The sequence below is a fragment of a genome, assembly GCF_019968955.1.
Source record: "MAG: Porospora cf. gigantea A chromosome Unknown PgA_NODE_659_length_12890_cov_370.194, whole genome shotgun sequence".
Lineage (NCBI taxonomy): Eukaryota > Apicomplexa > Conoidasida > Eugregarinorida > Porosporidae > Porospora > Porospora cf. gigantea A.
The window spans coordinates 1-12,890 of record NW_027151822.1 but is presented as its reverse complement, the minus strand read 5'-3'; the positions used below and the strand labels follow the sequence as shown (position 1 = coordinate 12,890).

The 12,890-nt window shown below is 53.2% G+C and overlaps 10 protein-coding genes across 15 annotated transcripts; 6 read left to right on the top strand and 4 right to left on the bottom strand.

Annotated features, from left to right (window-relative positions):
- On the top strand, window positions 1-539 carry KVP18_001696 (uncharacterized protein; the record flags this gene model as incomplete). Of its 2 annotated transcripts, none has more annotated exons than XM_067951964.1 (1): window positions 1-539. In XM_067951964.1, a coding segment is annotated over one exon (539 nt), but the record flags the coding sequence as incomplete, so codon positions are not given. The 2 variants fall into 2 exon arrangements, with proteins under 2 accessions (XP_067807092.1, XP_067807093.1); XM_067951965.1 differs by having other exon boundaries at window positions 51-539.
- Window positions 540-591: 52 nt separating this feature from the next.
- Window positions 592-1,302, bottom strand: KVP18_001692 (uncharacterized protein; the record flags this gene model as incomplete). Its single annotated transcript, XM_067951955.1, has 1 exon — window positions 592-1,302. One exon carries the CDS (start codon window positions 1,300-1,302, stop codon window positions 592-594), a length of 711 nt encoding a protein of 236 aa, XP_067807085.1.
- A 45-nt stretch (window positions 1,303-1,347) lies between these two features.
- KVP18_001698 (uncharacterized protein) lies at window positions 1,348-3,330 on the top strand (the record flags this gene model as incomplete). 2 transcript variants are annotated; one of them, XM_067951967.1, is made up of 1 exon in its annotated part: window positions 1,348-3,330. In XM_067951967.1, one exon carries the CDS (start codon window positions 1,348-1,350, stop codon window positions 3,328-3,330), a length of 1,983 nt encoding a protein of 660 aa, XP_067807095.1. The 2 variants fall into 2 exon arrangements, with proteins under 2 accessions (XP_067807095.1, XP_067807096.1); XM_067951968.1 differs by having other exon boundaries at window positions 1,471-3,330.
- Window positions 3,331-3,403: 73 nt separating this feature from the next.
- On the top strand, window positions 3,404-4,323 carry KVP18_001691 (uncharacterized protein; the record flags this gene model as incomplete). The annotated part of the gene is made up of 2 exons (XM_067951954.1): window positions 3,404-3,935; window positions 3,965-4,323. 2 exons carry the CDS (start codon window positions 3,404-3,406, stop codon window positions 4,321-4,323), a joined length of 891 nt encoding a protein of 296 aa, XP_067807084.1.
- A 41-nt stretch (window positions 4,324-4,364) lies between these two features.
- KVP18_001693 (uncharacterized protein) lies at window positions 4,365-6,731 on the top strand (the record flags this gene model as incomplete). 2 transcript variants are annotated; one of them, XM_067951956.1, is made up of 3 exons in its annotated part: window positions 4,365-5,588; window positions 5,617-6,672; window positions 6,720-6,731. In XM_067951956.1, 3 exons carry the CDS (start codon window positions 4,365-4,367, stop codon window positions 6,729-6,731), a joined length of 2,292 nt encoding a protein of 763 aa, XP_067807086.1. The 2 variants fall into 2 exon arrangements, with proteins under 2 accessions (XP_067807086.1, XP_067807087.1); XM_067951957.1 differs by lacking the exon at window positions 6,720-6,731 and having other exon boundaries at window positions 4,365-5,654.
- Window positions 6,732-6,777: 46 nt separating this feature from the next.
- Window positions 6,778-8,151, bottom strand: KVP18_001695 (uncharacterized protein; the record flags this gene model as incomplete). Its single annotated transcript, XM_067951963.1, has 1 exon — window positions 6,778-8,151. One exon carries the CDS (start codon window positions 8,149-8,151, stop codon window positions 6,778-6,780), a length of 1,374 nt encoding a protein of 457 aa, XP_067807091.1.
- A 403-nt stretch (window positions 8,152-8,554) lies between these two features.
- KVP18_001694 (uncharacterized protein) lies at window positions 8,555-10,391 on the bottom strand (the record flags this gene model as incomplete). Of its 3 annotated transcripts, XM_067951958.1 has the most annotated exons (4): window positions 8,555-9,171; window positions 9,200-9,537; window positions 9,565-9,805; window positions 9,833-10,391. In XM_067951958.1, the coding sequence occupies 4 exons, from the start codon at window positions 10,389-10,391 to the stop codon at window positions 8,555-8,557; spliced, it is 1,755 nt and encodes a 584-aa protein (XP_067807088.1). The 3 variants fall into 3 exon arrangements, with proteins under 3 accessions (XP_067807088.1, XP_067807090.1, XP_067807089.1); XM_067951960.1 differs by lacking the exons at window positions 9,565-9,805; window positions 9,833-10,391 and having other exon boundaries at window positions 8,555-9,177; window positions 9,200-9,272; XM_067951959.1 differs by lacking the exons at window positions 8,555-9,171; window positions 9,200-9,537 and having other exon boundaries at window positions 9,561-9,805.
- Window positions 10,392-10,886: 495 nt separating this feature from the next.
- On the top strand, window positions 10,887-11,600 carry KVP18_001699 (uncharacterized protein; the record flags this gene model as incomplete). The annotated part of the gene is made up of 1 exon (XM_067951969.1): window positions 10,887-11,600. The coding sequence occupies one exon, from the start codon at window positions 10,887-10,889 to the stop codon at window positions 11,598-11,600; it is 714 nt and encodes a 237-aa protein (XP_067807097.1).
- Window positions 11,601-11,690: 90 nt separating this feature from the next.
- On the top strand, window positions 11,691-12,297 carry KVP18_005135 (uncharacterized protein; the record flags this gene model as incomplete). Its single annotated transcript, XM_067949500.1, has 1 exon — window positions 11,691-12,297. A coding segment is annotated over one exon (607 nt), but the record flags the coding sequence as incomplete, so codon positions are not given.
- Window positions 12,298-12,393: 96 nt separating this feature from the next.
- Window positions 12,394-12,675, bottom strand: KVP18_001697 (uncharacterized protein; the record flags this gene model as incomplete). Its single annotated transcript, XM_067951966.1, has 1 exon — window positions 12,394-12,675. The coding sequence occupies one exon, from the start codon at window positions 12,673-12,675 to the stop codon at window positions 12,394-12,396; it is 282 nt and encodes a 93-aa protein (XP_067807094.1).
- Between the last annotated feature and the right edge of the window lie 215 nt (window positions 12,676-12,890).

The following is a 12,890-nucleotide window of genomic DNA, read 5'->3' as shown; positions in this document are numbered from 1 at the left end:
AACCGGTGATCACCTATAGAGAGGAAATCGTTGAGGTTCCTCAGGTGCAGTATCGAGACAGCCACGTCGAGACGGTTGTCGAGGTCCCTGAGATCCGCTATTTGGACAAGATCATCAACAAACCCGTCCCTACCTATGTTGAGAAGGAGATTCCTGATTACGTGACTGTTGATTCCACTGAGAAGGTCCACAGGAAGATCCCAGTTCCCGTTGAGGCGGTAACCACTTTCGAGTATGAGCTTCCTCAGATTCGACCTCATTACACGAAGGTGAAGTACCCTGTCTACCTTCCCCGCTTCGTGGAGGTGCCTGTAGCCAAGCAGCTTTTGACTGAGACCATGCTCCACAAGGCTGATCAGCACCTGAACCAGGTCCGTCTGCTTGACGATGCGAAGAAGGCTGTTTCTTTGTGTGACATCGAGAATCTGGCGGCTCACATCCGGAAGGAGGATATTGTGACGCTCACGAAGGACAAGGACCTCAAGGAGACTCTCCTGCGCGACGTAAGGACTGCTCAGGTTCCCGTTCAGCGGTGTTGAAGCGAGTGATATGTGTAACGCACTCATATAGGAGTTCGAAATTGTACAGCAGTCAGCGTTTACTATCTGAGAGCAAACGCAGCTTCGACTGCATCTCTTTTATGCGGTTGTCGTGGATTTGTATTTGGCGCTCGAGTGAGTTGTATAAGTTCGCTGCCTGTGCCCGTTGGCGAGTTTCCAGTAACATTTGGTTCAGCGGGGACTTCAAGGGGGCGGCAACTGAGGGAGGGGGCTGTATCGTGGATCTCAGATCCTGAAGTCTGGCTGCCACGTCAGAGGCTGGTCGAAGACTGTAGTTTGGAACCTGACATGTCAAGTGGACCAAGCGATCTTCCAGAGAGTTCGAGCTGTGGTCGAAGAGCCGAGAGTAGTGTTGAAGGAGGTTGCTGCGAATCTCGTCTAATGTCTTCTTGGCGTCGCCAACTATGATAGGTCTGGCACTAAAAGTGTGCACAGGGGTTATCTTGGTAGGAATTTTGAGGACACGTGCAGGACCTGTGTAGGGCGCTGGAATCTTTTGTAGACCGACGCTTAACTTCTCGAACGTCGACGGAGCATCTTCAGAGGCAGACTTGTCGGCGTTAGCTTTCTTATGTGGGTTCTTTGATGGGTCTACTTTGGAGGGGGGTGCACTTACAACTTGTTTCACTGGTTGCGCAGTGTTCAATTTAGGTCCAGGGGAGACAACCCCCTTCCCTCTCCCCGCTGCGGCGACTGCAGCCTTCTTATCTAATACCTTGGCCCAAGATTTTCTAGGAGGCATGAGTCATCTCCATGATTTAGATTCTAATTCCAGATTTCATACGACATGCATATCATCTCTTCTCAAGCTTCGCTTAGCGACTCCGTCAGAACCGCGTTGGTTTCTTCGGTAAGCCCCACTATGCACGGTTCATTTCCTTTGGAAGAGGAGACATCTATATCGCATGCAATGACATCCGCGACCCTTTACGGCGAGAGGAACCTGCAGCAGGCGGAAGTTGTCTTGTCTAAGGTGGCTGCTCCGAGCGTTTACTCTTCTCAGCTGATCTCCTGCGATATCGACCAGCGAATGCAAGAATGTCGCGCTGTGGTCGAGCACGAACGCAAAAAAAATAAGGGGTCCTCCGCCGTTCTTGACACCATGGAGCAGCGACAACTGGCATACTCCTTGCTTCGCACCATAAGTGATGGCCTGGAAGCCCGAACTCTCGGATTGACTTCCTTGCATGAGCACTCTACGCTGAAGCTGGGAAGCAGTTCGTTGGCCGACAGCCTCAACGAGTTGGCCCTTAAGCTACCTGACCGCGAGAAGAAATTGCTGCAGGCGCAGGTGATGCCTCTGAAGATGGAGTGCTGGCAGGCTGAATTAGGTCATTGGACTAGCAACTTTTCGGAGTTTCTGGATGTCGCCCACGTGACTGACAGCAGCGCTGTTATGGTAGCCAGACAAAAGGACTCTCGTGGGCTTAAGCTGCTGGATGGAACCCCGCTGGCAGACACCGCTCTAGGAGATTCTCGAGCCGTTCTGCTAATTCCCAACCTGAAGCCTGACGTTGCCCAGTTGATGGTGTCCCAGCCACCTATTAAAGGAAGCAGACAGATCTATAATTCCACTCTCTTTGGAGGTAAGGACTGGACTTCCCAATCCCATGTCGCTGTGCCTTTCATGATCAACGATAGGATTCTGGATCATGTCAGCCCTGCGACTCTGTATGCGATGCTTACACAAAAGCGCACTGAGTTGAACACCAACAACATTATGTTGCGGTCGATTCCTCACGGGTCTGTATTCTACCACGACCCCAAGAGCTCAAGAGCTCATGACTACCTGACCCACGAAGCCCGAGACCCCAGATCCAAGGTAGGCGGCCCTGCGATTCCTCAAAATGACCCACGCACCGGCAAAACTCCGACGTCTCACCATCCTCATGTGATGCTGTTGGACATGGTGAATGTTACCGAGGCTTCCAGCAATGTGGCTCATGTGCGAGTCGATCACAACACCGAGGATGTCTTGAGGTTCAACTGCATGAATCTCATCACTGACCCTAGCAGGGCAAATATCGGGGCTAATGAGGTGGACACCGTTCAAATGTACGTCATCCACGAGATGTACAATCATAGTATCCGCCGGACCCAACCAACGGAGGACGCTGATATCGGTCGAAACCTGAACCGCTGCTTGCCTGAGCTCTTTCCGGCTCCCGACAATGTGCGAAACCATGTCGAGAACCTGTTCTACGCGGCCAAGAACCATCTGAATGGTACTGTGTTCAACGATAGCCAATGGTCTCCGGGGGTCGTGTCCAAGATGCCAGTCCATAGGAATACGGACATCCTCAGTCAGATCCGAACGCCCCACAACCCCGTTAGACACTACTTCCTGGCTTCTCTGATCTACACGTACGTCATAGCGAAACGACTGCTGTCTGCAATAGAAACTCGTCCGTCGAATCGTCGGGATCTGGAGCCGAAGGTGGTGTTCCACCCCTATCAGCAGACTACGTGGCATCTCGCGAACGAGTCCATGCTAAACACCTTCGTGACCCAACGTGAAGGGTTACTCAACGAGCTGGATCCCGCATTCCAACTACCCGATGGCCTAGACGCTGACCTGCCAATCACAGACGAAACTCGAGCAGTCTTCCTTCAGAAGGCTGACACCCGCACACCAACAGCCACGCAGAGTGACGTCAGGAGCCAAGGTCGGCAGATTGGTCTCGAAGGTCGCGTGTTTGGTTTTGGGGGAGGGGGAGCCTCAAGATCCGTCTCGGAGACGACGCACGACTATATGGACTCGGCTATGTAGTCCTGCGGATCCGTCGCGGAGACGTCGCGCGCCACTGCTATGTAATGTATTGACGTTTAAATTGACTCATTCAATGATAGATCTCAACGTTGCACCCATTCAGTCCTCATCCACCAGACGCTCATCTGCTGCAATCCGATCTGCCGTAGCTGATACGAAAACGCTTGCAAGCATCGTTGGGTTTTCCGCTGTGCGGGCCACTGATGAACCTTGTGTCCGGAGACAATTCCGATCAAGGGGGGACATTCACAATGAAACTTATAGCGACGGAATCGCCATTTGCGAAGAGCTAATTGTATACTGTGCGGTGCTGGAGGCTCGAAGGATTGACTACGCTCGTAGAGCGGCTAGGTCCGAGGCCCTACTCCAGGAGCTCAACGAGACATTCACCTTCACACGGGATCGAGAGAAAGAACATTTAGCGGTCCTGGAGGAGTTCCGACTTAAGAAGGCAGGCCTTCAACGGGAGTACATCAATTTTAAGAGCGAGGCTAAGGAGTTTATTAGAAATCTACAGGAAAGGAAGGCAGAGAAGCAGCAGCTTCAAGCAAAGAAGGCCGCAAAGCTAGCAGAGCAAGAGCTGCTACTGAGCGCAGTTCAGAATGGTGGGCCTCAGTCGACTGTATTACTGCAGCCATCGAAACTAAATCTGAAGAGCTGTCCATACTCAACCAAAGGCTGGAAAACGCTCCATCGACCACTGAACTTGAAGATTTAAGAAGGCGGATTCGAGATCTCCAACAGGAGAACGAGTCCCTCGCCGTTCAAGTGCACAGTCTCAGCAAACGCTCTCGGAAGCTGGAGATCGCTCTCGGCCACGACAGCGCTGAGCCCGAGAAACTCGAGCTAGAGATTCAAGAGCTGAAGCGGCAGCGACGAGAGCAAGCGAAGCATTTCGAGGGTGTAATCGCTGACGTGAACGCGGAAGCAGAGTTCAACCAGAAGCACGCTACCGTGTTGCTAGGTCAGCTGGACGGGGCGAAGTCGGGGTAGATTCATGGTGCAGTATGATCACTACAAAATCTGAATTACCTATGGACCAGGAAGACTTCAATAGGGTCATCACCCAGGTATCTGCCTGCGACGGATCCAGTACTTCCGTTGAGGAAAAATATGCGTTCGTTTGGGATTTTATGCAACGGAACTGCGTTGCCAAATTGGAGGCGGTTCTCGAATCCAATGCACTCCGACACCAGGGCGTCCACGGGAACAAGAAGACGAGTCAGGTGTTCAATGCCAGCCAAGCCATCGGGTTCTACACGATCGTCTACGAACTGATCGCCATGATGCGGACCGACACATATGGCGAGTTGCTCTATGATGACTACACCAAGACTCTTAAGCGTTATGTGAGCGAGAACGTATGTGGATCCTTAAAGCGGGTGGAGGGGCGAGAATTCCTCAGCGAGTTCGTACATCGATTCGAGAACCATCAACTGATGCTCCACATCTACTTCATTTTTAACTACTTGGACCGTCACCATGTGAGGATGGGCGCCAAACACACCATTGATAAGCTAGGATGGTTCTGCTTCACCGAGGTGGTCTACTACCAGTTCAAAGAGAAGATCAGTGAAGCTGCAGTCAGCATCGTTCGCGACTCGCGTTTGCTTACGAACGAAAAGGACAAGGAAACCGTGAAGTCAGTGGTGAAAATCCTCCACTTCCTGTCTCATTACACTCCGAACAATCCGTACAAGGAGCATTTCGATCAGGCCTTCCTTGCCGATGCGAGGTCATTCTATGCGGAGTGGGCCTCCGTTCATGCCGATCTCGACTTGGCGACGTACATGCTGAAAGCAGAGAAGGTAATCCGTGATGAGCTGCAGCTGGCGGAGGACTTCGGATTGGTCCAGTCACGCGATGGACTCGACGAGATCCTTCGAGAGACGATACTCTACTCCAAGCAATTAGATCGAAATGAGCTGCACGCCCTCTTCACTCAGAAGCGCGCCTCTGATCTCGCGACAATATACGGTCTGTATGCGAAACGTCATGGCGACTCGCCTGGAATCGTCGTCCTCTCAGAAGTCTTCGAGCGCATTTGCGAGGAGGAGGCCGAGGTGATTTACACCGAGGTCACTGTTGCAATAGAAGAAGGCCGTCAGAAGGTTGGGCGCATCACCCAGCCCTTTCTTATTCGAGAGGTACAGAACCTGAAGTACGTGGACAGGTTCCTGGAGCTTCACAAGTGCATGAGAGTGTTCGTAGTGAACTGCTTTCAGAGCAGTTTCTACTTCACCAACGCCATGAAAAACGTGAGTCAGGGCATCTCTCTCGACGCAGACGCTAAAGCGAGTGTTCAATCGACCTATTGGATCTGAGCCGCACATCCACAAGATAGAGGACCTGCTGAACGCCTACATGGACAGGGCGTTGAGACAGCGAAACGTCACTGACTTCGTGGAGCTGGAGGAGGTTCTATCACAATCTGTGCAGCTCTTCAATCTGATTGAATCGAAAGATCTATTCGGAGAAATATACCGTGAGAACCTTGCGAAGCGCCTGTTGGCAGACCAACCTTTAAACGAGGAACTTGAGAAAGCCTGCGTAAGCAAATTTCGTGTGGACTGTGGGCAGTCCTACACGTCCAAGCTCGAGGGCATGATCAACGACGCCCTTTCCCGCAGCACTAGCGACTTCCAGAACTACAGGCGAGACTGCGGGGAGCAGGAAACTGAGAGCATCGAGTTCTCTCTGAAGGTGTTGACGAAATCGAACTGGCCCTCATTTCCGGAGTTAGAAATCAAGGGGCCCGTATTTAGGCCACCAGATAGCCTCTCCAAGCTGCTACAGGCCTACGAATTGTATTATACAGAGGCAAATCCCCGAAAACGGGTTACTTGGATATACAGATCATCAATGGCGGCGATAACTTTTGATGCTTCCGACTTCGCTTTAGGAAAGCGAGTGGAGTTGGTGGTTAACGCTCACCAAGCTGCCATTCTCCTCCTGTTCAACCAAAAGCCGGTGTGGACAGTGGAAGAGATTGCGGAGACGACAGGTTTGGACAACAAAAACTGTTATGTTCGAAAGCTGGTGGCTTCGCTGGTCGTCCAGAAGTTCAAGGTGCTCAAGGCTGAGAAGACTGAATCCAACGGGAAACCCGACTTCAATGGGTCCTTCGTGGTCAACGAGAAGGCGATGACCAGCGAGCGGAAGATCAAGCTGCCAGCGCCTGTACTGGAGGACATGAGCAGCATTAATCGCGTCGAGGTGGATCGTAAGTTTCAGGTCGACGCGGTAATCGTGAAGATACTGAAAACGAGGCAGACACTCGACTTCAACAACATCTTTATAGCGGTGAACGAGCACGTTGCCATCTTCAAGCCGTCCATTACGGTAAGACATGGACAGCAGCCGCACACAGACCTTTCGCGAGATCATAGAGAGTTTGGTAGAGCGGGAGTACCTGCGACGGGACGACGACGATATGAACCTGTTTCATTACGTTGCATAGGACTTTTCAGCACAACTTGACTCTGACTGACGTCGGGACAGCTCTAAAATGCTGTCGCCAGCCCTCACGAAGAATAGGCCGTTGAAGAATTCCATGAACCGAAGGAAGAACCTCGGCGCCTCGGTGTCGATGAGGTACTGCTGTTGCGCTTGTAGCATCGGAAGCATTTCATCTCCGACGCCCGCAAGCCTCGCCGTCGACCTTTTCAGAATGCATTCTTCAGGGTTGCAGGTCAGTAGCTTCGTTGACGCCTTCAGCCGCTGGAACAGTAGAGAAAGAGCGATGTTATTCATTACTCTCGCGCTGTTCACTGCCAACTGCACTCCGTTGAGACTATGTGGCTCGTCGTCGTTCTGGGGGCTCTCGACCTCCACGACGTAGCAACGACCCAGTAAGGCGCAGGACACGAAAGGAGACTCGGTGTAGGCGATTATCTGCCGAAGGAAGTCGAAGAATACATGTTGTTCCGCTGAAAGGGATGCGTAATCGAATACGAAGCAGGCGGTGCTGTGGTAGGAGGATTTCTCAGGTGCAAATTGTAGAAGATTAGAGTGACGTGTCAACTCTTCCTCAGTCACGGTAATGCCAGCGCGCAGCGCCGCAGCTCGCCGCTGCTCCACGATGAGCTCTTGCAGGCACTGCTCCTGGAAGTCACGGTAGTCAGTGTCCTCATCGAATGCCTCCTGACCCGTTATCAGGCGTTGTGACGAAGGTATCAATGGAGTAGGAGACGAGATTTCGTTCTCGACATCTGGAACACCGAATCTAGCCGCAAGGAGCAGCTGTAGTGATTGTAGAATATCATCTGGTGGCATCTCGGCGCAATAGAGCGTCGCGCGTACCTTTTGAGACCGCCCACACAGAGCTTTCAAACGAGGGAGCCACTGCTCGGCTCTCACATCACACAAGGCTTTGTGTATCCGGCGCCTGTCTGGTAAGGATCGGTTTGGTGTAAGGCCCATAGCACTCAAAAGGTCCGTCCGAGTGCTAGCGATCTGCTTGTAGGCGACCTGAAGTTGGACAGCAGCGATGGAAGGATCTTCATATTGCTGCAGGAGTCTTCCTAATCCTGTCAGCTGGAGGCCCTCGTCGCTCATAAGTGATTTTGCAAGGCTGGGCACGCCGTCAGCTTCTACGAGGCCAGTAATGGAGTTCGCCTGCGGAGACAGGGAAGGGTACATCTGGCTTAGCTCGAGGAGGCCGCGTTCAAAGTCATCAGCAGGCGCCACCGTGCACTCCACTTGTAGAGTCAGCGACGACCTGCTCTGAAGGCCGAACTGGGCGCCCTGAGGGCAGCTCTGCAGCTGGACAACGTCTAAACTGACGTTGGGCGGTGTGGGAGCAGCGGTCAGTGAATGCATAGGACCGGATACGTGTAAAGAGAGTGTCTCCAGCTTCTCAATGGTTCTGTGCAAGCTGAGAAGCTTTCGAGTCTCCAACTGCTGTGGTTGCTGACGTAACTGATGAAGAGGATGTTGTCGTTGAGGAGGTTGCGGTGGTTGAGGAGGTTGCGGTGGTTGAGGCGCCTGCGATTGAGGCGCCTGCGATTGAGGCGCCTGCGATTGAGGCGCCTGCGATTGAGGCGCCTGCGATTGAGGCGCCTGCGGTTGGGGTTGCTGTGGAGTCCCTCCCCTTTCATTTGTTGGGTTGGTAACGGGTTGAATCGCCGCCCCGACCAATGCAGCCATTACGTGGGGCATCCCTTCTATTCGACCATCACGATGGCGAAGCCGCATATCGCGATAAAAATCGAAAATTGCACCCTCATTGCATAGCGCGTTCGAGCTGGAGACTTCTCTGCACCGCACAGTTGATGACCTCTCTCACAGGGGCCACCACCGCCTTCGGCGCCACTATCGTGGCCATTCTGGACCCGTCACCTGAATCCGCTCGCATCTCCTCCAAGAGGGCTTCCACCTCGCGGTCCAGAGCACGCATCGCGCTGAGCAATCTCTCCCTCAGAGACGTCTGGGTTGCGGGGCACTGGTAGAAAGATCTGAGGGTGGGTCGGAGACGCGTCTGTATTTTAGCCACACGGGTAAAAAAGGCCTGCGCGCTACCAAGCTTTGGTTGGATGTTCGCGAAATCAGCAACTAGTGCTGTGTGTTGAATTGCCTTTGTTGAGAGAGCGAATATGGTCTTCGCCGTTATGGGATCGCAAGTACGTCCAAGGTTAGCCTTGGCGCTTCTGAGAGATTTGACGTAGGCTTCCACGTCGGCTTCAGCTATAACTGCGTTCCCGCGGTGTATTATTCCCGGTTGGCTTTTGAGTGATGGCGCGTTCGCCAATTTCTGTCGTTTGAAGCTGGTGATGTCAACTCTGGGTATTTCCACCGGTTGAGAAGCCGCTCGTAGGTCATCCAAGACGCTTTGAGAGATCACTGCGTCTGGCACACCTCAGGCACCCACCTGTGTTGCGTCGAAAGTTAACACGTGTCGGGTCGGCCGCCCTATTGCGTAGGAAGTCAGCAAAAGTAGGCATCTCAGATCCGTTCTGGACCAGCAGGGCATCCGGGGAGAGGTTTCCTAGTTGGGTAGTGCTCCACTCAGCTTCGTTGATCAGGCGATTGGCATGTCGGTTGAACCTTTCACAGAGAATTTCCGTTGGCGGCCCCAGTCGGGAAACTCGGTCAATCTGATTCTCTTCACCGCTGTAGGTCCCGAAACCCGGCTTCTTCAGTGATGATTGCCCTGCTAGATCCACTAAAGGGTTAGCGACACGCTCAACATCCACAGATATGCTTGGACTGGTTGGCACGCCAATAGTATCTCACCTCGATGCTACTTCATTCACGATGTGATCTGCACCCTCCGGAACGGGCTGCCCCTGAAGTTCGAAAAAGTAGACAGAGTGGGTCACCCGGTTCCAGAATTCGGAGGCGTTCATGGAGCTTGGGACAAGTTTTTCAAACAGGTCCTTTAGTTTGGGCGTTTCAGTAAAAAGCTTCTCGAGCTCAGGAATATCCAGCGTAGCCTCGGGGTCGGACGTAACGGCAATCCGCCGTCCAATGAAGCCTGGTTAATCTTTAAACCACGACTCACCTTCGAAATTGGACTCCCCAACGTACTGAGACGAGAGGACACGGGCTTCAGATTCGAATAACCGCCAGAATTCAGCTTCACCAAGGTGACCCTGCTCTACTAAAAAAGCTTTTCCTGCTGCCAAGTCAGATTTACCGCCTGCGATATCTTCTCGATCTTCTTGTATCTTAGCGAGTTCTTCGGCCTTCCGAAGGCGCTGAAACGCCTCCAGCTCCTGATCAAGCTGGGAAACCGCCTCCGCAGGTTCATCAGGGACCTTCAGAGCTTCACCGAAACGTGCTAAAGTTTCTCTGGCGGACGCACCGTCCTGGTCCTGGAACTTCCAAGTGAGCTCTTCCGTAGTGGCGTCCGCTTTTTGTAACCGGATCTGCATCAGCGGCAAGCGGGGATGCTGGCGCTGCGCCACCAAGTCACTCAGAGCCCATATGCGAGAAGCTTCGGTGTCCCCGCTGGCTGGGATGAAAATCAACCTCAACTCGGATGTAACGAACACTCTGCCCTCGTGTTCGCCATCCTGCTTAAGCACTGTTGACGCAGCGAATCGAACCTCCTCAGCCATCGAAATGTTCGGATTTAGCAATGTCTACGGTTCTATGCGTTCATCGTGAGCCTTCGAGCTTCGCTTGCCTTTTTCGACACTCGGTGATTTCTTTATCCGTTTTCATGATGACGGTTGCATGAAGAACCTTAAATCCTACTCTGCGTAAGCTCCTTCTGAGCCTGAGCCACAGACACTTGGCAGTACACATTATTCTGTCTGGCAATGGGTATCAGCCTGTCTGGAGGTAGCCCTTTGAGTGCAGCCAGCCCTAGGGCGGCCGCGTTTTTCACCTCGGAGGCCACGAGAATCTAACATTAGAAGCCGATGTAGTTCACCTGCTGAGCACAGCGAGAGATTTCATACATTGCGTCTTGACGCATCGTCGCGGTGACTGCTCACAGGGACAAAACGGAAAGAGAAATTGGGCCTTTTCGATGGGCTTTGACTACAAGGATGGGACGAGTGATCAGAGCTCAGCGCAGAGGTCGTGGATCCGTCTTCCGAGCACACACAATGCACCGTAAGGGTGCTGCGAAGCTTCGCGCACTGGACCTGAACGAGAAGAAGGGATACATGCGTGGCGTTGTCAAGGACATCATGCATGACCCTGGCCGCGGCGCCCCGCTCTGCCGCGTGGAGTTCAGGAACATGAACGCTTACGGCAAGGAGAAGGAGACCATGATTGCCTGCGAAGGCATGCATACCGGACAGATCGTGTTCCACGGGACCAAGGCCAAGCTCCAGGTTGGCAATGTTCTCCCTATTGGAAAGATGCCGGAGGGTACCGTTGTCTGTTCTGTGGAGGGTAAGTCTGGTGACAGAGGCAAGATTGCCAAGGCCTCCGGAGTGTACTCCGTTATCATTGGCCATTCTGAGGACGGCACCAAAACCCGGGTGCGTCTCCCTTCTGGCCAGCGTAAGACGCTGAAGGCCTCGTGCCGTGGCATGGTTGGAATCGTTGCTGGCGGTGGTCGTGTCGACAAGCCCATGCTGAAGGCAGGCAGTGCTTACTACAAGAGCAAGGCTAAGCGTAACAAGTGGCCTCGTGTGCGAGGTGTCGCTATGAACCCTGTGGAGCATCCCCACGGAGGAGGAAACCACCAGCATATTGGTCATCCTTCCACGGTGCGTCGCGACGCTCCCCCAGGGCAGAAGGTCGGTCTCATTGCCGCCCGCAGAACAGGCCGCCTCCGAGGTGGCAAGCAGATCTATCAAAAGGAGAACTAGTCTCTGTCTCTGTGTGTTTGGTCCCAACCCTTGTATCAGCTCAAAACCCTCACCACAGTAGACTTGCTAATTTCAAGTGTGTAATTTTCCATGCCGCGACACAATCGAGTGCCTCGTCTCACCAATGGAGATCCTATGCCGCGGGTTCGTGTGGCGCTTAAGGGAGAGACGGTTGACCTGCGAGCACATCTGAAAAACAGAAGGGGCATAGTACTAGGCTTAGAAGGCGCGTTTTTGAAGGAAACGACACGAATACTGACTGACCTACTGCAGCTGTCCTCCGTCCTCTCTTCACACGCAGAGTTCATCGCCTGTACAGTCGTGAACGACCCTGAGGTGTTGCGGTCTTGGGGAAGCAGCCTGGGTGCTGGGACGCGCGTTACGTTCATCTCCGACTTCGAGGGGGACTTAGCGAGGAGCTTCGGCTATCAGGTTGACTTGCGAGGGCAAAATCTCGGGTTGAGATGCCGGAGGTTCGTTATGATCGTAGAGCACTCGTGCATTCGACGAGTATGGTTTGATCAAGACGTGGAAATGGCGAAGGTACTGGAGTATCTTACAGGCCCCAGTCAAGAAGCGCCGATGCCAGTGGTGTCTATGAGTCCGGCAGCTCCTTTTCGGGAACGCGCACGTGCTATGTCGGTCAGTGAGAGCGCTGTGTTGAAGGGCAAGACCGCCTCCAGCGCCGAGACTACGGGTAGGGACCAACAAGAAGCTGAGGTTGAGTCGAGACTCCTTACGGCGGGATCGTCTGTAGAGGACTGCGCTATCAAGAGCAGTCATCTAGGGTCACCTACCTCTTCACAGGGGCGGCTGTCACATTCTCGAGTTTCGGCATTTTCACAGGGGAGCCGAGAAGAATTGGCTTCCCGAGGATTTTCACAGGAGGGTCGTGATGACTACCTTCTTCGGGGTTCTTCATCTGTGCCGTTGGATCATCAGACTCGGGATCCTGCCTCCTCACAGGAGCGACTTTCAACCTCGAGACGTCATTCAAGGGAAAGCCAGGAAGAGCTGGCTTCCCGAGGATTTTCACAGGAGGGTCGTGATGACTACCTTCTTCGGGGTTCTTCATCTGTGCCGTTGGATCATCAGACTCGGGATCCTGCCTCCTCACAGGAGCGACTTTCAACCTCTAGACGTCATTCAAGGGAGAGCCAGGAAGAGCTGGCTTCTAGAGGATTTTCACAGGGGAGCCGAGAAGAATTGGCTTCCCGAGGATTTTCACAGGAGGGTCGTGATGACTACCTTCTTCGGGGTTCTTCATCTGTGCCGTTGGATCATCAGACT